The 21,244-nt window shown below is 41.4% G+C and overlaps 5 protein-coding genes across 9 annotated transcripts in view; 2 read left to right on the forward strand and 3 right to left on the reverse strand.

Annotated features, from left to right (window-relative positions):
- LOC135795612 (xaa-Pro dipeptidase-like) overlaps positions 1-21,244 on the forward strand; it is a 202,982-nt gene that overhangs the window by 125,793 nt on the left and 55,945 nt on the right. The window lies entirely within an intron of this gene.
- LOC135795534 (uncharacterized) overlaps positions 1-21,244 on the reverse strand; it is a 191,576-nt gene that overhangs the window by 108,637 nt on the left and 61,695 nt on the right. The gene's annotated exons all lie outside the window — the stretch shown is intronic.
- LOC135793032 (synaptotagmin-15-like) lies at positions 1,117-19,534 on the reverse strand. Of its 3 annotated transcripts, none has more exons than XM_065303881.1 (10): positions 19,359-19,534; positions 10,550-10,735; positions 9,922-10,090; positions 9,711-9,856; positions 9,283-9,493; positions 9,133-9,226; positions 8,897-9,058; positions 8,733-8,840; positions 2,043-2,253; positions 1,117-1,510 (listed from the first exon to the last, which is right to left on the reverse strand). In XM_065303881.1, exons 2-10 carry the CDS (start codon positions 10,704-10,706, stop codon positions 1,383-1,385), a joined length of 1,386 nt encoding a protein of 461 aa, XP_065159953.1. In that variant the 5' UTR covers positions 10,707-10,735; positions 19,359-19,534; the 3' UTR covers positions 1,117-1,382. The 3 variants fall into 3 exon arrangements, with proteins under 3 accessions (XP_065159953.1, XP_065159961.1, XP_065159944.1); XM_065303889.1 differs by having other exon boundaries at positions 2,049-2,253; positions 10,550-10,738; XM_065303872.1 differs by having other exon boundaries at positions 10,550-10,738.
- On the forward strand, positions 3,615-5,635 carry LOC135792299 (aldehyde dehydrogenase, dimeric NADP-preferring-like). Its single transcript, XM_065302928.1, has one exon. The coding sequence runs from the start codon at positions 3,780-3,782 to the stop codon at positions 5,373-5,375; it is 1,596 nt and encodes a 531-aa protein (XP_065159000.1). The 5' UTR covers positions 3,615-3,779; the 3' UTR covers positions 5,376-5,635.
- On the reverse strand, positions 10,817-14,696 carry LOC135793278 (uncharacterized). Its single transcript, XM_065304169.1, has 2 exons — positions 14,418-14,696; positions 10,817-14,354 (listed from the first exon to the last, which is right to left on the reverse strand). The coding sequence occupies exons 1-2, from the start codon at positions 14,694-14,696 to the stop codon at positions 11,247-11,249; spliced, it is 3,387 nt and encodes a 1,128-aa protein (XP_065160241.1). The 3' UTR covers positions 10,817-11,246.

A 21,244-nucleotide genomic window follows, 5' to 3' on the forward strand; every position in this document is an offset into this window, starting at 1 on the left:
TGTAACTTTACGTCAAGACAGCGAATGCATGCATTAATATTCGAATGACAAGGGAGAGCAGAAATTAATGAACAAGAAGGACGCATTTTTACTTCGTTATTTGTCGCGCTCGTTCCATTAGGTTTTTCATCAAGATTCATTTAGGATTTGTAATCTAATACAACGCACTCACTCACGGCCGCTGGAAAAACGAGCCGGCGAGGTGAAAGGAAAGCGAGAACAAACGAAATCCAGACGTACGGTAAACTCCCGAGCATAATGAGCACAATGGAGAGTACGCACCGAAAACAAATTTTTGTGCATTTGTACGAATGAAACCAGCGCAGAGGAGCACCACCCGCATTGAAATCGTTTACCGAAACACGCTCGTGATTCTCATACAAATAACGCACGCATCATGCAATATTCCACATAAACAAAACAAAAAATAAAATAAAAAAATAAATAAAAATTATACCTGTTAGTGTTGTCTACGCCCGAGGAATTCTTCCGGAAGATTCACCAAATTGTAGAAGTATTCGTGGAGTAATCTGAACACGCAGCGCCAAAAGTTTTATGCATGCGTCGATGGAACGCGTCTGGCATGGAGCGTCGCGACGGAGCAACTGATTTTCAGTAGCGGGAGTGATCACCGATCAGCTGGGACGTCCTTTTGCACCGCTGGCAGCCAGGCGGCGTGTGTTGCATTCAAGGAGCAGGCCGGAGATTTGCTGGTAGGTAAACACGATTTTCTCGGGAAATCGGGCACTCGGTAACTACGAGAAACAGCAAGTTGGAGGACTAGTTTTGTGTGTGGATGAAACTACGACTCAATGTTGTTTATATCTTTAATACAGCATCTAAACATTTCGAGGAAATGCATCTGCAGATATTCACATGAAATATCGCATGAAAATAGGAAAATATATTACGAAATGCAAATGCTTTGTTTTCCGGCTGGAAAATCTCGTTAAGAGTGTAAAAATTCAAATCGAAATCTTGTTGACTTGTTTTCACACATTTCTGCCAGCATCTACAACCGCCATAGCCATAGATTCATTGTAAATATTATCCAAAATATCAAAAATAATTTTTTAAACAAAAAATTTAAAAAATGCTTTTTTAAAAGTGTTTTTGTGGATATATTATACTAAATTATGCGCACTATATTTCTATAAAGCTAGAATCAAACAATTTTTCTATTTTTAAACTGCGATTGAATAAATTTTCAATAAAATGAAATGTTCTACGTAGATAGTCTGCTATAGTCTCCGAAACTACATGTATATATTGGTTTGAATATCTTACAGGTAAATATTATGTGATTCGCTATCCGCCCGATGGCGCTAATGAAGGACAGAGAAAACTTGGCTAAAATGTATGTATGCTCGGAGCTAGCCTCCTCATTCGCAAAGCACGTGCCATTGCTGCGATTGTTCCATGGAGTTCGCCATCGCGGTATTCCAGTGAATGAGCGCCTTGCCCCTGGCGAACATGTACGATCCCAGCACGCATTTGCCAATCAATTTATCTGCAAAATTAATCAGATATTAGCGCATCGTACAATTACGCCGAGATCGCTTACAACAAAATTTTCAATCGTCGATTATCATTATTATCCCTGCATAGGTAATATTATAATTGCGATTGTCCGTTCGTAATGCGTGCGCGGGCGAAAGTTCAGTGTGTAATTATATCGATGTGCGGGCTGTTTAATTAACCCACACCTCCCCGACCGGGCTAAACTAGATGATCATGAGCAGGCGTGAGCTTCCCATCGAAACTGACATGTGTTCCTGAAGCCCACCACCGCACAAATTCATGAATTAATGAAATAATTGTGTGGTTTTTGGTTTTTTTCTCCAGTGGGTGGCGAATTGACCGCAAACCGTCGAGTAATGATTATTTAATTAACAAGTTTTTAACTCATATCATATTTTTTCGCTTTGTTTGTATTGTGAATTAAATTATTACGTTGGATAAAAAATTTCATTGAATTTTAATTTCATTCTCACATCGAGTACTGCGAAAGCACATCTAAGAAACAATGCAAAGCCACGTACCCCTACCATAACCACTCGTCGACTGGAAGATGTGGAACGCCAGGCTGGTGATGTCCATCTGCGAGGGCGTCAGCTTGAAGTTGAAGCCCTCGGTGAAGGTGGCGACGGACTCCTGAGCGCTGCGCACCACGCGCGTCCGCTTCTCCTTCACCGACTTGTAGTGCTGATTCAATGTCAGGCGGACGTAGGCCTCGTGCTTGTCACCCTGAAACTGCAGCCGCATTATTCGTTCCATCGTTTTCCGAAACGTTCGCATTGAGAGAGCGAATTAATTACAATCAATTACCGCGCGCTTAATGGACGGTTATTTTGTTTGTTCGCAATTGAATAAAACGGACGTTTCTTTTGATGTGCTTATTCACATCGATTGTAAAGAAAAGCAAAACTAATAGATATAATTATCTTGACATTGTTTTTCTTGGATTCCATTAAAAATAACAAAAAAATTGTATTTGAGTGTAAAGATACATTTTCATCGTCGAAATTCCCCAATTAATAATGAATACGCACTTGTTTGACTTTGTTTCTTTGTATTTATAACCTGGGTACGCACAGCAAGACAACAGACACTGTTATTACATCTTGTTACATAAGTAATGTGAACTCGACTTCCGTATCGATGAATGGCTGGATATTTGGAGAATTGTTATCAATTTTTCATGATAAGAGATTTCGTTAAATATTTTATTAGCTTAAAATCTTGACATTGTGTTTTACGTGAAAGAAAACGCTTTGCAAACGATCGAAAAATGTTTTAAATCACAATTTATGCAATTTGTTACTAATCGTAATTTATTACGGCGCGAATTCCCGTGCAGAACGGAACTTTTTCTGCGCGATGTAACAATTTCAACAACGCTTTTAATATTTATTATTATCAACTAGCATTGTCAATGCAAAGTAGTGGTCATCAACAAGTTGAACGGAACGTTATATTTGGTTCCTTGTTATTTATTTATTTTTTGTTGGTTGAGAAACACTGGTATTTATGTTATTAATTTATTATGCATATTAACAATTTGAACACAAGTAACGATACGATGTGTTTTTTTTTTTTCGTTTATCGCCGTTACGCAACGAGTTGTTGGTCTAGCGGTCTAGCCGCTGGCCAGATGCGAACACATTTCGGGCAATAGCAGCAGCAAATATGAACCTGCGATCGTGTTAAAATCGAAAATGATTCAAAATGATTCAAGGTCCCCCTGAATTGATTTTAATATATAGGTATTCATAAAATCTGTTCGTATGTGGACGCCATTCACGTCAGCTTATCTCCGAGTTAAAAGTATGTGAACTTTTCGCAAGGCCGCTGGCGAAGAAGAAAAAAAAACACTTTTGTTACATTTGTTCAAGTTTATGTTCAATATCATGATCACTGGTGAACGGATTGATTATGAATTAATACAGAAAACGCTGGTTTAATTAATGCCGTACATGATTGCATTATGTGCGGTAGTAGATGCATAATGTAACAAACGTAAAAGCTTTGTTTGAGCAGCGGGTTTCGTTCGTGCGGCTGGTGACGTTCGTTACGTTCGTCGTATCCGCGCCACTACCGCGCCAATAAATTAACTAAGCACGCCGACCAGGAAGCCAATCGTATGCCTCACTCGCCCGACATAAGACGCCGGTAGAGCATCACACCGGCATCGAGTACAACTCAGTTTGTTTGTTTATTTCTGTGGTGAAATTACAACTTAGTGAAGTGATTCGGTTGATTGGAACCAACTTGGGACCATGATGGAGAACGTCATCATAGTTCCCCGGGGTGAAGAATTAGGTGAGACCAACTATGCGGTTGTTAACTTCGATGAGGAACCCAATGGCAAGACGATTTTCTGCAAGCCGCAGAGTCCGATTAAATCCGCTGCGGATGTGGTGACGATCGCTCGTAGAGCTTTCCAGTCCAATAAAACCCTTACGGTTGAGTTCCGTGAACAGCAATTGAAGAATCTACAAAGGATGTATAACGAGACCGAGAAGGAAATGTGGGAGGCGTTGAATGTTGACTTGCGTAAGCATAAATCGGAAGCTTCACTGGGAGAAACCGAGTTGTTGAAGAATGACCTGACCAATATCCTCATGCATTTCAAGTCCTGGATGAAACCCAAGGATCAACCGAAGGATATTGCTAACTTGCTCAACGAATTGAAAATCTACAGTGATCCCTTTGGAGTTGTATTAATCATGGGAGCATGGAATTATCCCATGCAGTTGACCCTGCTACCTTTGGCAGGTGCAATAGCAGCTGGTAACTGTGTGATTCTGAAACCCTCGGAGATTGCTTGTGCAAGTGCCAGATTCATCGCGGAGACAATACCCAAGTATCTGGATACAGAGTGTTATCAAGTTTTTGAAGGTGGCATTGAAGAAACTACAGAATTGTTAGCAGAAAGATTTGATTACATCTTCTTCACTGGTAGTCCCATGGTTGGTAAGATTGTCCATCAAGCCGCAGCTAAGTATCTAACACCAACCACACTTGAATTGGGAGGCAAAAGTCCTGTTTACATCGATTCCACAGCAGATATTGAAATGGCTGCTTACAGAATCATGTGGGGGAAGTGTCTGAACCTTGGCCAGACCTGCATTGCCCCGGATTACATCCTCTGCACCAAAGCAATCCAAGAAAAATTCATTCAGGCATGCAAGAAAGCAATTACAGAATTTTATGGTAACAACGTTCAGAGTTCCCCGGATCTATGCCGGATCATCACAGATAAACACTTCAATCGCTTGGTTGGAATGATGAGCAATGGTAAAATCGCCATGGGAGGCGGATACGACGCCAAGGAACGATTCATCGAACCAACAATCATTGTGGACGTACACCCCAGTGATCCCATCATGACCGAGGAGATCTTCGGGCCAATTTTACCAATTTACAACGTGAATTCAATCTACGAAGCTGTGGAGTTCATCAACAATCGAGAGAAACCACTGGCATTCTATATATTTTCAAAAAACAAAAAAGAAGTTGAGCTGATGTTGAAAATGACATCTTCAGGAGGTGTGTGTGTGAATGATACTTTGATGCACATCACCACTGAGAGTTTACCATTTGGAGGAGTTGGAAATTCCGGCATGGGGAACTATCACGGAAAGAAGAGTTTTGATATTTTCGTGCATAAGAAGAGCGTCCTCAAGAGAGACTTTGCTCTGATCCCGGATAAATTAACCGCGCCGCGATATCCGCCATACACGGATGCGAAGAGCAGCTTTCTGAACTTTGTCCTCAAGAAGCGCGCGGAGTTTCCGGTTACAGCTATCCAGTATTTACTCGTGTTCTTACTGGAGTGGTTGTGGTTGTCGTCATGCAAAACTACGTTTTAATTGAGCCCAACAACAAAATTATTTACTGATGTTTTAATGTTGCAAATTATATGATATTTGTATCACATATTATTTATAACTTAAATGTTGTTTACGAGCGACTAGTTTGCAAATTTAATTAGTTATGATTATGGTACTTTGCACCATTGCAGTGCGCTTTTGCGTTCAATTACGTTTGCAGTAATAACTCTTATTTAAAGAATCAATTGTATGATTTTTAGTAGCAATTTTAGCAATAATTTAATACATAATTAAAACTCGTTGACTCGTTTGTGCAAATAAAACGCGCGAGATTTCTTTGTTCCCTTGCAACTTTGCAACATTAATTATCCAGGTAAATGAGTCGATATCGATTGGCGAGACCAGTTATTGGAATCCACAGGTAACAGAGAAACACTTTTTTATTCAACGTTCGCCTGACTGCACTTCTTCATTCAGCTAATCACACGGAATTAATTCTCATTTATTAATTGTCACTCGCAATCAATAATTTCCGAATGGATGTCAATGTCAATACGATTCCAGAATTATGTTTCACTTGCTTTCCTCCGCTGCTGATGATGATATCTCCTTGAGGTAGCATTCAATTATTCATGCATGCAAATGACAATACTTTGCAAAGTAAAAGCGTAAACATGATTGAGCATATATGCGCATTCGATTGGTTTTTAATCTTTATTATAATTATTTACTTTAAAGGTTTATTAATTAAAACTCATCATGTATGCATTGGGCAATGTCGTAGCCATAACAATGTTTAAGTGTGCACTATGCATGTCGAAACGAATTCGCAAAACTATCGATATGACGATATTCATTCAGCGAACGAAAATGTTTATTCACCAAACGCGAAGCATGATGCCATGACCTGTCCAATATGGAAAAGTCTTTTCTTGGCTTCATTCAATTCGAATGCAAATTTTATTATGTGTGAGATTATGTCATAAGCGTGAATGCAGTTCAAACGCGAGTGAAACGAGTGTGTAATCAGACTTTCACGCAATTGTCGGCGATGTGTGAGCTGGAAATTGAAAGCTGCTTCACTTGCGCGCCGTGCACGTTTAGGATATAATTACAATACAATTATCCGGCTGGCGAAGAGGTAGGTAATCCCCGGAATGCTTCACTAGGCCAGAGGCGTGCAATTTGCAAAAGTACATTTCACTGTTGCATTTCCTCGTTCGTGTTTCCTAACTTTAACTTTAACTCACAATTGCTGTCGGTATAAATCAAGTTTTGCGTGCTTTGTGCAAGATCCAATATGTGAGATGAATTAATATTTACATAAATATCACACTTTGCGCGCGATGTGTGATTTTCTGCCGTATTGAGAACGGTCAGTTACCTGAATGCAGGTTACTCCTTTCTCTTCGGATGGAAATGGAAACTTGTCAGGTTACACACCGCTCCGAGCCGATTAAGAATCATCGATTGATTCGCGCAAGATTTACGCTCGTATTGAAACACATTGTATTTCCTGATGCATACCATGTCCCATTTGCAACACCAACACTCAAAGCTCAGCAGGCAGTCGTTGATGCAACTCAAAGTGAGCCGAGGTTTATTTACTCGAGCGTGAATTCGAAAAAATTTAATAGTTTTGTTATTCGTGGTGCAAAACGCCCTTTGACACCTCATTAAATCACGCGGCTTATAAAATAATAACAATTTATAATAACAACGTTTTTTGTGTGTATGCGGTAAATTGTGTTGTTATATTTATTGAATGACGCTTTGGGTCCCAAGGCGATCGTGTTTGTTAGTTTCCAGATTATTATTTTTTACTTCATGTTTTCATACTTTGACCATCATCTTTCATTCGCCCGCAAAATGTCGGAGCAAGTGGTTGTAGAAGTTGTGGCGAAGTGTCTAAGTTTTGACAATGCGGCGATAATAGCACGGAAGAGTTTCAATCTGGGGCGTACAATGGAGGTCTCCTTCCGGGAGAAGCAATTAACTAATCTATTCCGTATGTACCAGGATAAGGAGTATAAGATGCTCCAAGCCCTCAAGGCGGATCTGGGCAAGAATGCGTTTGAAGCATCACTATTTGAAATTGAGTTCCTCAAGAATGATGTGCTTAATGTTCTCAGTAAATTTAAAAAATGGTTGAAGCCGAAGAACACCTACAAACGCCTTATGGACTTTTTTGGTACCCCACAAATTTACCGTGACCCATATGGGGTTGTGTTTATTGTCGGTGCATGGAATTATCCCTTCCGGAGTACCTTGAAACCTCTAGCAAGTGCCATAGCAGCAGGGAACTGTGTGGTGATACAACCTCCGGAAATGGCAACACATACCACAAAATTCCTAATTGAACAACTCAATAACTACTTGGATGGGTCCTGTTATTTGGTGTCTGATGGATCAATCAGGAAACAACCTGATATTGATTATTTATTCTACACAGGAACTCTAAACAAAGCAAAAACTTTACAGGCGATTTGTGCCACGGCGTTTATTCCTGGTACGTTCGTGGTAGGCAGTCAAAATCCTGTTTATATAGATGAATCAGCAGATATCTATCTTACCGTTCAGAGGGTAATGTGGGGTAAGTGTGTGAACGCTGGTCAGACTTGTATTGCCCCTGGTTATATCCTCTGCACGCAAGAGGTGATGAAGCGTTTTATCCGGGAGGTACCGGAGTCATCTCAGCGTTTTATGGTGATCCACAAACCTCCCGGATTATGCACGTATCATATCCAAAGCACAATTTGACCAATTGGTATCCTACCTAAATGGTAAGGAGATAGCATATGGTGGGCACCATGATCGCGAGACTTTATACTTTGAACCAACTATTCTGGCAAATGTAACTCCCAACTTTTCTTTGATGTATGAGGAAACCTATGGACCAATACTACCAATAGTAGTAATACAGAATCCGGATGAGGTAGTCTCTTTTCTAAGAGCAAGAGAAAAACCTTTGGCCTTTTACATTTTTGCTAGGAATCAGCAGGTGGTTGAACATTTGATCACCAGAACCTCCTCTGGTGGTGTGGCCGTAAACGATGTATTGATACACGTCGCACCAGCAAGTTTACCATTTGGAGGTGTGGGTGCAAGTGGGTTTGGGAGTTACCACGGAAAGAAGACCTTCGACGCATTCACACATGAGAAGAGTGTGTTGAAGAAACCTTTGAATTCCTTAGTAGAGAGGATTGAAAACATCAGGTACCCGCCTTACAATGATCGCAACCTGTTTATATTGAAGCATTTAATGAGGAAACGAGAATTCCTTTTCACTCACTGGATGAAACTTGTACTTACTTTTATCTTTGGAATGTTATTTAGTTGTACTGCTATTATTCTGTTTTCATATGTTTAAAATATAATATAATATTTGTTACTTACCTTGAGTCGACGAGCCTCGATGACAGTAGCGGTCAGACGACACAGGTTTTCATTATATACCAATGAAATGAGAAGCTCACCCAGATCCGATCGAATTTCTGTAGTTTCCTGTAAAGACAAATGCTATTAACATTGAAAAAATTGATATATGTAGAACCTATCACCTTTTCCAAGTCAAGCTTGAAGAGTTGCTGTTCAGACCCGTCTCCGATTTCCAATTCCTTGAGGAGATAGGTGACGTGGCCGATTTCAGCACGCCGCTTGGTCCGTCCGCCATCAATCACCGTTAACTTCAAATAATGATCGGACATATCTTTCGGAGACACCTAAAGATCAATAGAAACGTTTTAGTTTTTTTTTTCTGTTGGGCTGGTAACAAGTGGTTACAAGTGGTTCTTACATGAAAGACCAGTGTTTCATCAAAGTATGGATTGCAGGTCTTCTTTTTTTGCTTTGACTGTAAGTATCGTCTTTCATCTGGCATCAAGTGCAATCTGAAATAATAACGGAATTTAAATATCTTTTTTATAATTTTGGGTAAACTCATTACCTGACATATGGATCACAACTGTTGACAGTTCCCAGGGTTCTTGATGGTAAGTTCTTGGCCTTTAGCAGGGATACCAGAAGTTTTTCAGTTGATGGTTCGTATCGTAAGGAGAACCAGATTCGTCCAATATGTCCATCCGGCCATTGAATATCATCCAAGTCCAGGGTATTCTTGTATAGAGCTGGTTCAATTACTCCTAGGCCATAGCAACCTGTATGAAAATAAATAGATAAATTCATTTTTATACTTCCACCTTTAAAGTGTCAGTTTTCCAGGATTTTTAGACACAGAAAGTGGTATTTTAAACACGGACGGCCAAGGCCGTGACTAAAGTACTTTAGTCACGGCGTGACTAAAACTCCTATTTAGCCACTTAATACGTAATATATTATGACAGGTATAGGTTGTAGATATGTGTTGATACATACTGAAAGAATGTGATCTTTGGTTATGTTGAGTAGTTGGCAACAGAGATTCAGTTTCAATGTCAACATCAGAGTCCTGTTCGGTCTCATGCAGATCTCCCAACGAAGTACTCCTCAATGGCGGTAAACTGAAGTGAATTTCCTTAGTCCTTTAAAAATAAGTTTTGATGAAATTAGTTTTCTATAAAGAAGTATTATAAGACTCGCAGCTTACAAGAATTGCGGTTGGAGAGATCCTTGTTGCGATGGATAAACCAATATGCTGCTGGCTTTGTTGGCGCTATCCTCCCGCTTGATGCGATGTTTCCGCACCAGGACGACAGCGACAGTCACCAGAAACACGGTCAATCCAATCGAGGCGATGATCAACGGGTAGAAGTACTCTAAGCAAACACAAATATGTATCAATCGAAATCGTGCAATTTATCAAAAGCGAAGCATTTGTAATCCTTATGAAATATTAAGACCCGTAGCATCCCATAAAACAACGCATCGCATTCAGCGCTTAAATTTTAATGCCGCACAACCGGCACTTGTCTAGGCGTGTCTTTTGTCATCCTGGACAGCAATATATTCCCGTGGGCTTATGTTCAACCTGCGCGGTACACGTACGACGTTAATCATGCACGAAGGCTGAATGCTAAGTGAATACTAGGCGAATAATAAAATAAAAGCGTGTTTTCCAGCGCGAAAAAAATCGCAAAAAAAAACGCAGTGAAAAATGGCGAATATCAATGGATATCGTGTTATCCCTCGTTCAACAAGACAGGTCCGAGTGTGTTTCGGTACGTAAATAAAATGCCTTCGGGCCTAAACACATTAGTAATGGATATTGATTTTACCTTGCCCGTTGAACGCGCCATCGAATGTTTGTTGTCTAGCTGCGACACTTTCCGTAGCTTTCGGCTGAAAGGTGGACGCTACGTCCTTGTCCAGCGACAGCATTTCCAGCGTCGAGTGAAAGATTTTCTTCGACGGTGTCTTCGAGAGTACGATCATTTTTCACATGGTTTTTTCCGCCTCAGGTGCTGCTACGAGTCAAAACACTAGATTACGAACTGTTCCTGAAATTATCCAAACGACAACAGAGGAAAAAAACACACATCGCAAAAAGTAAAATTTAATTTATTTATTTACAATAACAAATAGATAGTACTAGATAACAAATACTCTCATCATAACGGTGCGTAGAAGTAGAGTCGCTTATTTGGATCCTTGATGAACTTTACAGGACTGCGTGCGTTGGGGGCATCGCTCCTGTCAATGTTTCTCGAATCCAGCCTAATCTGCACCTCTGGCGCGTCTTTATCTTGACTTCCCGTCGAGGCTTGGGTTGCTAAGCGAGCAACTTTATATCGCGCGGCGAACTGCCGCGGGTTGATCTCTCCGGGCGGCTTGCCGTGCCGCCGGCGGTCTGATTATAATTTATTATCTCGGGTGTTACAAGCCGCGCCTGACGCTGCACAAGCATCGTGGGATAATCGTCCATGCGCTTCGAGATCGTGAGCGGAGTGTAATCGGGCTTGTGATTCGCCGGTATCACATGTTGCTGACGGCGGATGGTTCTTTTCTTGTTTCGGAAGAATCCTCATCGTTGTCAGGCTCCACTGGAACTGAAGTTGGAGTGGTGGTTGATCGGACACGGATTTTTGGCCGATGGCGACGTGGATAAACTCGAGATGGGGGACGATGTGTCGCTGGGGTGTAATTTTCAACAGGATCAGATGTTACTTCATCGGTGGGAACCTCGGAAAGTGGTTTGGTGGTTGTGGTGGTACGTGTGGGACGTCTTGTAGGTCGCTGCCTGCCACGGATACGGATCTTTACAGCTGATGTGGTCGTTGTGGGTTTGGAAGTTGTAGTTACTTCGTCTTCTTTTTCTTCTTCGTCTTTGTTTTGTGTCACAGCAGCCACCTGTGGCGCATCATCATTATCATCTTCTTTTTCTTCTTTTGGTGGTGATTTGGGTCTAGGGGGAGCTGTTTGATACTTTGAAGCTGTAGGTGCTTCAGTTGGACGTTTTTCAAAGGGTTCTTCATCTTCTTCACTATAACGACTGCTCAAATTATGTCTTGACGTAGTCCTCTCAATAGTTTTATACTTTGAATAATCAATTGAGGTTCTTGGAGTGTAGGTCTTCACTTTTGGTAAGTAATCATTGATATCAAAGATTTGTAGACCTCCATCAGGTCCAAACTGACCACCTGGTGAGTTTTGTACACTACCCGCCGGTACAACCTCTTCCTCCTCTTCTTCTTCTTCAACAGGAGCTTCAGTGGTTGTCTTCGGTTTCTTCTTTGCAGCAGGGACATCTTCCGGGTTGTCTATCTTCTTGTACCCTTCACTTGAATGTAATTTATCCAAAAATTTCAAAAACTCAGGAGGTGTGGTTGAAGCAGCTTTTTGAGTAGTCGTAGAAGGTGGTTCTTTGGTAGTTGTAGGATCTTCAATAGGCTTATAAGACGGGTCTGACTTCAATAACGCTATGAAATCAACAAGTGTCTTTCCATTAGCTTTATTCAGCACATCCTTATGAAAAACTGTCTTATGCGCAGGTGGAGGCTTCTTGGTGGTTGTCACCTCCTCTGGTTCCTCTTCAAAATACTCCTCGACAATTTCCTCTACAGATTTTTCGGTCGTGGGCTTTTTATCGTAGATAATTCGATCAGTATCCGGGTCATAATGGTAATTGGTGGGTCTATGGGGGACATAATCATCATTGTCATCCTCCTCCTCGGGGTCTTCCTGTGGTTTGCTCGCAGGTTGACGTCGAATTTCCGAATAATTCCTCGTGGCTCTTTTCCTCCGCCTCAACCGGTGATTATTCACCCAGTCTTTCCGTTTCAGAATATTCTCGCTTTGATAATCCGAGTAGATCATTGGTTTCTCCATGGCAAGCGGCGGCTTCATTCCAGGAACCAGATATTTATTTAGAGGCATGTCAATAGTGGAATAGTGCACAGGTGTTTCAGCATTATTCTTGTAGGATAACAAATCAATAGAACCGTAGGATTTGGGCGCTTGTACAGTACCCACGTTGACATTGCTCTCTTGTGGAATGGGTGATATATCATCCTGGATACGCGATGGATTATTCTTGCTACGACGCATGTATTCAGTGTACAACTGTTGTGTGGACTTCATGACGGGATACTTCCGCTTCAGTTTCTTCCGATGTCCAGTGCGTAGCTTTGTATTGATTGACGCAGGTGTTGCGATAGCCACATGCGGACGTTGTTCACTTGCTGATGAGTAGGAGTCTTCTCTGGACATATTCTGAATGTGATTTATGACGTCGGCGAAGACGTTCAGCTGCTCGCTGGGCTTAATTTGGTCCTTGTAGTACACCTCGCTAATTACATTCGGCGAGGTCAGGATTGTAGGCGGCGTGGTCCCACGAGGCATCTTATGCGGTGGATGTGACTTGCGCGTCGGCCGATAAGCCGCGTAACGACCCGAATATAATTTATTATGATGATAAGGCCGCTTCCTTCGTCTTGTAATACGGCGCATGTGCAACGCTTCCGCTTCAGGCAAAGGTTGGAACCCTGCCTCTGCAGTCACTTGCTCCTCGACAACTGTTGCAGCATCATCTGTATCCCCATCCTCATCTTCATTATCTTCTTCGGGGAGTTTTCCGGAATTAATCGGAAATCCAGATTCGGCAACCGCCAGTGGCTGGAAACTCTTCCCGGTTCGATTTAACAATTTGAGATGATTTTCCGTCTCCTTAACCTCGGGTTCCTGGAATAAGTCCTTCGGAGGGTCAACAAACTCCTCGTTAAAGAGCGGGTTGTCAAGCGGTTGCTCGCCAAAAAATTTCATCTTAAAACAATCGATTTTGTCGCCGAGCTTCCTAAGCCGGGGTAATTTCGGCACCATCGTCTTTTCCGGCGCCTCCTCGCCAGCGTCCAAGTCCTTCGGTATCGGGGCGACTGTCTCGACAACCTCATCGCACTTTGTTCTCGCCTGGGCGTCTTCGTAAAAAGCCATGTTGCCCTCCTTTTTCTGTGGGATGTCATCCATTGCTTGCGCGTATCGTAGCGGTGAATTACTGTTGATGTCTTTCGCGTTGTAATAGGGGTATTTTTTATCGGCGTTGTTGTTAGCTTCACCGAGAGCGAATTGGTTTTTACCGATTAAATCCGTATCGATTTCGACGTTCGTCAGCGAGGAATCGATGTGTCTTCTTCTACGTCGGCGATGCTCTACTTGCGCTTCGTCTTCTTCAGCGTGTTTTTCTTCTCCGGCATGGTCATAGGCACCGTCCTCGTAGCCTTCCTCCATGTAGACAGTGTGTACACGTGAATCTTTGACGATTTTACGAAGGCGAGGTTCTTCCGCACTGCTCGGTAAATGGGACTCGGTCTCGTATTGACGAACCTGCGCGTACAATCTTGTCGGTACGAATTCTTCCTCCTCTTCTTCATCTTCATTCTCATCTTCATCTTCATCGGCATTGTCATAATTTTCGCTTTTGGCGTGGTGATAGTTATCATTGTTATACGACTGTGGTGTCTGTAGTTCTGGGAACCTACTTTTGAAGTGATTCTGTTGGCGATTGTAAACTTCAACGCCTTCTTTTTCTCTGTGTGATTTCGCAGAGTGATTAATCTTCTTGGCGCTTGGTTTGTATACAGCCGGTTCCTACATTGGCTTCTGTGCATAATTTGGTTTATAGACAGTGTGTGAATGCAACTTTGGCGCGACATTTTTCCGCGGCCATTTCTTCGCGCCCTGGTAACTCCTGATGGGTTTCCGTGGGTCATGATATTCCCTACCATCAGCCGTTTCTCGATACACCGTCGGTGCAGCGCTCAAATCAACGATTTGTCTCAGATGACGCGCTTTCGTTGCCACCAGGCGCCGCTGCTCACCTCCGGGTGTTGTTTTCGACGTCGAATCGCCATCTGTCGTCCGCATCTCGGCGAGAAAGTAAGGCATCGCCAGCGGGGTTTTTGGGTCAGCGGCACCGGTCAAAAATTTCATTGTCGATTCAAAGTCATTACCGCTCACGACGGCCGCGACGCACAACAATACACACGCGAACCGTGCGGCCCGATACATTTTCGACGTAATTTTGGCCACGTTTTCGGCTGTAAATATCGCATAGAAAGTCGACCATGCAAAGTTTTTCGAAATGTTTACTGCACTTCCAATGTTTGGCAAGTCATCTTACCGCTCACGTTTTGTTTAAGACCTGCGGCACACACACACACGCGTTGTAAACTTCTGTTAAATTGTGTCCGGCAGGAGAATCGACGCCCAATTTTATATAAACAAACTTCGCTCCCTTCCCAGCCTTTTACTTTTTTTGATAATCGCACAATTTCTAATCGAAATTTTCTGCTTGTTTGGTTTTTATTCCCGTAATGTCAAAGCGATGAAATCAATTTATGTATGAAATTAAATATATCCAGTGTTCAAATGTCCAGCGCCCGCAAAAAACGAGTAAAAAGCGAAAGTCGAACCGACCAAGAAGAGACAATTGAATTTAATGCACATGTATCTACTTTGAACTAGTTTATATACACCTTCGACATTCTAATCACTCTAATAGGTAAGTACATAACAAACTTTAAAATGTAAATTTTAATGACAAGCAATTATCTCCTCGAAAAGCCGAAAAAAAAAATCGTCAAATTTAAATATAACTTTTGAGGGCATTCATCAAGTCACCTTTCTCTTCGCCAGTGGATAATTTAAATATTAAACTTCCAACAAGTAGCCTCGTATAGCATAATAGAATAAAACATAAATTTAACATGCATGAATAACTGAGTGAATTAAAAGTTTGTTATACACTCGTACGTGCGCGTCGGCGAAAAAAAAACAACATGATTGTGTACTTCTTTGATGAACTTTACGGCGATGTGAATGCGATGTGAATGCAAATTTTGCGCTATTTCTTCGCACCGGGCTGGCAACTTTTTGCTAATTTTACTGAATTTCAAGTTTTTGCGGTTATTTATTAGCCTGCTTTGAAACTGATGATGAGCATATTATGTAACTTTGTTGTTCAAACGCAGAAATAAATTTACCACAAGGAATTATTATTATTCAAGCGCAGCGATTCTCCGAACGCAATTTAACAGAAGTTATTCACTTGATTCTTCTTCCGAAAGGTTGCAGCTCCCGGGTAAATCGTGCGGAGTTTTCGTTACGATTTAATTACTTTGCGTTGAGTTTTACACAGCACCACACATTTCCATCCGTCTATCACTTTCACAAATCGTTAACAAGGTCTCTCGCGCGACGACGACGACAACCACGACGACGGCGACGACGAGCGCGGCGAAGTACTTACTCAAAGACTTTGCATTGAACTGCGCCGCTCGCGCTGCCACACCAACACCTTATACATAGCATATTTATATTGCGCTAGGTGGCAAGCTGGCGAGCAGCGTGGAGAAAGAACCGAAGAAACGATGGCGCATTGTGCGGCGGAGCAGCGAAGTCGACCAGGAAGGCATCGGTGCTGTTCTTCGGCTCGCCGGCTTTTTGCGCTTCTGCGTGCAATCACCGTTACGTTCGCATGCTCGAATCTTTTAATTATGACGAGCGCTGATGGTTACGCCGAGTCACACTCGAGCTACTATCGAAGAAGGTCAGTTGCGAATTGAATTCATCGAGTGGAATCTTCTTCTCGTATAAACAATCCGCACGCATCGTTTTATTTAGATTTAAGTAAGTTTCTATATTGATTTACATAAAAATCACTTTAATTTTTTTAGTATAGGCAACACACTACTCTAACCTCAATTGTGCATATATGGGCGGAGCTTATTGTTATGTCCAAGTACTTTTTCTGATTAAAATGAGCAAATATTAAAAAGAAAGTAGAAATATTCGGACAATCGATCCGATATGGATGGTTCTGTCAGCTGGCAAAGGTAGAAAGTGGTTTTTGGCAATATGAATTTTTCTCCTTCAAAAATCTTCGGAGACAAGTCGCATGAATAAAAACGAGTTATTCAGGTCAAAGTCATAACACGAGATAACAACACCTCGTATAAATTAACCGTGAAATATCTGGAGTTTAATTTCCTGCCCAAAGAGGACCACCGGTTCAAAGTAGTTCATCAACACTAAGTTATAATCTGTCTTGTGTCGTTAAACACACGTGAATCTTGTTAAAACATTTTTTTTAAATTTTATTTTTAGGCATTTTACGGTCCACTTTCATTGCTTTTCCGTTGAAAAATTGTTTCATTTTCTTTGCTGTGGCAATGGTGGCCTAGTGCGAATGAAAACTCTCACTTTATCTCGCATCTTATAATATTTACATGCAAATAGCTCCAATTATCTGTATAAATCTGCATGTCGGCCGGTAAATGTTGATTTAGTCTTGGATTTGCGCCGTCGACACAGCGATGATGAAAAGAAATTTTGATCGCTAACCATTATTAAAATGATGCCAAGCTGCCTGTCAAAAGACTCGACATGTGCGCACACCAACGATGAGATTCGTTTTATATCTATGTGTGTGTGCGGCTTCTTCTTTTTTGTTTCTATTCGTCGCACGATTCATTATCTTCACTTCTGCTTCGCACACACAGTGTGCGCGCGCGCTTGCACAAAATGGCACAACGAAACAAAACATTCAAAAAGCAAATTGTCATTAACCTAGTCTCGCATGAATACTACCTAGGTGCTTGTTTATAAATCCACATTGTTGACTTCTTGCAGATGCGCTAATTTTTGCGCTACCGGCAACAGAATATTCGCCAGCGCGATGAAAAGATCTCTTGAATTAAGTGGTGATGTTATTTATTTCTTTCAAACACAATTTTATTCGTACACAAGAAAAAAAGACTACATTTGCGGGCAGGAACAACTTATATGCTCGCGTTACTTTCACCAATTCGCTTTTTCCAATTCCGATCGATACAAATGCGCGATTCCAATTAAACACCGATCGATATTTGTGTTTAACGCTCGATTGGACCGCCAATGAAAGGTTAAACACCTCGCCGAGAGTCGATCTGTGGCGTTTGTTTTAGTTCGGCATGCTTTGACTGTGCTTTGCATTACGATTTATTGCATATTCATTGTCGCGCGCTCGCGAATTCGAAACTTCGCTTTTTCGATGCACGGAGCGGCCGTGCCGTAAAAACTTAAATCAATTGTAAACCGGAGAGAATAGAATGAGCAGGCATTAAGTTTTTATGTGCGCGTGGATTTAACGACACTGACGCTGTTCATTTTGGAAAGTGTTAACAACAAACGCATGCATTTGATGAGATATATTCTCGTGTAGTTCATCCAGTCGTTGAGGAGCGCGTAAAGTAGGCTATTAACGTGCTTGTCAAATATATTAATTCCCACAGTTATTTACTTTTATCCTGGATTAGAGCAGTGTGTGGACAATGCTTTGAGTTGCGGTATAACTACCGAACATAGGCATTTGTATTGTTTTGTTACACTAAGTTTTAAAAATTCGTAGATTGGTGAAAATAAAGCGAATATAATATTTTTTTATGAAAATTTCACATGGACAATGTTATGAGTTGCGGTACAAGGACCGAACATACTCATTTATGTTGTTCTGTTACACTAGGTCGACGTCACTTGGTCCTTATCAAAATTTTGAGTGTAGTTGTTTTAGAAATTCTCAAATTGCAAAAAAAAACGAATAAAACTAAACTTATTTACAAAAATTCCACATGGACAATGCTTTGACTTGCGGTATAACTACCGAACATAGTCATTTCTATATTTCTGTTACACTGCAGAACTAAACTGTTTTAAAAACTCGTAGATTTGAAAAAATGCAAATAAAAATAAATTTTTTCACAAAAATTCCACATGGACAATGCTTTGAGTAGCGGTACAAGTACCGAACATACAAGATTCTTGTACTGCAATTTTCTACGTAATTTCTCTGCCTAATTAAGGAGTCCGCTTGAAAAACCCTTCAGTATGATGAAAAATTACCGAAACTTTTTGCTTAAACAGGATGAATGAACAAGTATACTTAGATAAATCATGTTTCCCAAGATAAAAATCTCCATTAGCTTGTCTACTCGCAACGAACACGCAACGGAATTCCGCCGCGTCGCGACGGCGCATTTTCCAACGCTGTTTCGCGCTCCCGAGCAGAGAAAAGCGCAGCCCGACCGATATTATTTATCATTGCGATAGAGTGCATTGTCATAAACCCCTGGGTGCAATTATATGGTCGCATTCTCCATTGCGCCGTTTCAATTTTCATTTTAAAAGCTCAATTAAAATATACAATTTAAACGCGATGAATACATTCGAGAAACAGGCGGAAAAATGAATGGACACATTTATCCAAGTTTGATTAAAGTTCACAGCTGAATCATTTTCGAGTGTTTAATTGGCGGAAATTTCTGTGTGCATTTTGAAAATGGAATTTGAGCTGGCGTTTACGTAAATCCGTCTTTAATTGTTAATTGCTTTCGAAAGTTCAAGATGTACGAACTGAAATTGAAGTGGCTAGAGAATTGGATACAAATGAATCGGATTAAATTTCAATTAGCAAGTGATTTCTCAAATTTCATGTAAACTCCTTGCATTGTTTTGAATACAAAACAGTTGACGAACAAATACTCCCTTCGCTGCGTTGCAAATGACGTTATTTTCGAAATACGGCGAATAAAAAACAGATAACAATGTCAAACTTACTTGAAATTTTCCCCGTGGATACCCTCGTTGGAAACTTGTAATGAAATTTATCAACCGCGGGTTAGCGGCGTCGGGGCCTGATAAAAGCTGTGGCTGTGGAGGCGGCGGATGCACGCTTCGTATTACAAGCGATCCGTGAGGACGTACACTCGCCCTGTCGAACGCATCGCCGGCGCCGCGTCGGATCTAACTGATATTTTCATAACGGCGTCCCTTTTCTGCCGCCGCCAGCCTCCGACGGCAGCGGCGGCGGCGGTGGGAGAGCGCGCCGGCGATCGCTACACGCCAAACGCGCCGCTCGCCGATCGCGTCCTTCTTCCGCGCAACATTTTATCGTTCTTTCGAGAATGCGAAGCGGAGGCGGCGCCGGCAAACACCGCCGCCATATGGTGATTTTCAATGGAGTGTTTTTTAACTGAATGAAGCGCACAATACGAACTTATTTATCATTCGCGTTTCATTCACACCTCATTGTCGCCCGGCCCGGAATATTAATGAAGCGGAACACAATAACGTTTATTTTCCGATATTGTTGCGCGCGCTATTTTTTTCATTTAATGATCAAGAGTTGAATGAATATTTTCCACTCACGATCTTTACGAGTGCATGCCTGAATGCAGAGCGTCTAATCCCATAATCTCCGATTTGTTTATTATGATTAGCGCGCGTTTCTTTTCCGTTGTCGCCTGGCATTGTCATTCGGTTAGGCGAGGACGTGGAAGGCAACTCAATTCCCTCCGTAAACAAAACGGATTGATATAGCGTATTGATTTAATTCAACGCGAAACAATGCACTTAGGAGTCTATAAAAAGGAAAGTAACGCGCAAATGGATCCAGACATTGTTTTTCACCCGCCGTTCATTAACTTTTGCATGTTATACAAAGTCTGCGCGCTTGGAAAATTGAAATTTTCAGCGGGCAAATTATAATATTGCAACAATTGACCTGTGCCGCCGCCGCCATATTGATTTTCCGATCATTGACGTAACGAGATTACCACAAGTGTTCTTGTTGTGCCCACCAGCCATGCGAGTTTAAATCGAAGGCTTAATTATTTGCGTCTTGAATGACGCGTTAATGAATATGTAAATTGCTTCACTTCAATTTCGCCCGGCATAGAAACATCCAGAAATTGCGCGCGCCCCCGCACACTGTCCAAACGCTCCACTTCGAATAATGAGAGCGTTAACCAGTGCACAATGCCACCACGTGTGGAATGTGTAATATGAAGTGTCGAATTATCGACCTCCGTCGTATCATTCACCACCGCGCCAAAGGTAGGCGAGTAGGTGCCGAGCCGGTAATGGATTCACCGTTTTCCCGCTGCCATCATTTTCGCGTTCGCGAGCAAATCTAATTTGCGGCGACTTTCATGAGGCGCACGTCGCCGCGAACACACGCCAACGTAATAAGTAGTTAAAGAGTTCTTAGGTTTTATTCCCAGCCAAATGCGAATATCATCAAGTTGCCTCCAAAGACTACAAAGTTCCACATAGTTTCAAGTTTTCCTTCTGCAACGATGAGTTAACATTTTCATTGCCTGCAAAAACACTAAAAAGTTTTCTGTGATTAATCCAGGGATGTTTTATATTAAAACTAGTTAACCGGGCAAACGTTGTTTTGCCATATAAATTATTTCTAGTTCCTAGATAAATTTTAGTGTAGACAAAAAGTAACTTACTTATTATAAAAAATAGGGGTTGGTGATAAGAAACCAAAAATTTAGGGTTGTATGTATATTTTAATGCCACATTAAAAAAATAAAAACAAAAAATTTCGACCAAAATTTTAAAAAAATTAAGGGTGAACAACCCTTATCACTTAGAGATATGAAGTTACCGATTCTCAGACCTACTGAATACGCATATAAAAATTTTCTTTGAGC

The sequence above is a fragment of the Atheta coriaria genome, unplaced genomic scaffold, assembly GCF_025399875.1.
Source record: "Atheta coriaria isolate IRGN ID8LTWV9N9 unplaced genomic scaffold, Caltech_Dcor_3.1 hic_scaffold_1_pilon, whole genome shotgun sequence".
NCBI classification, from domain to species: Eukaryota; Metazoa; Arthropoda; class Insecta; order Coleoptera; family Staphylinidae; genus Dalotia; species Dalotia coriaria.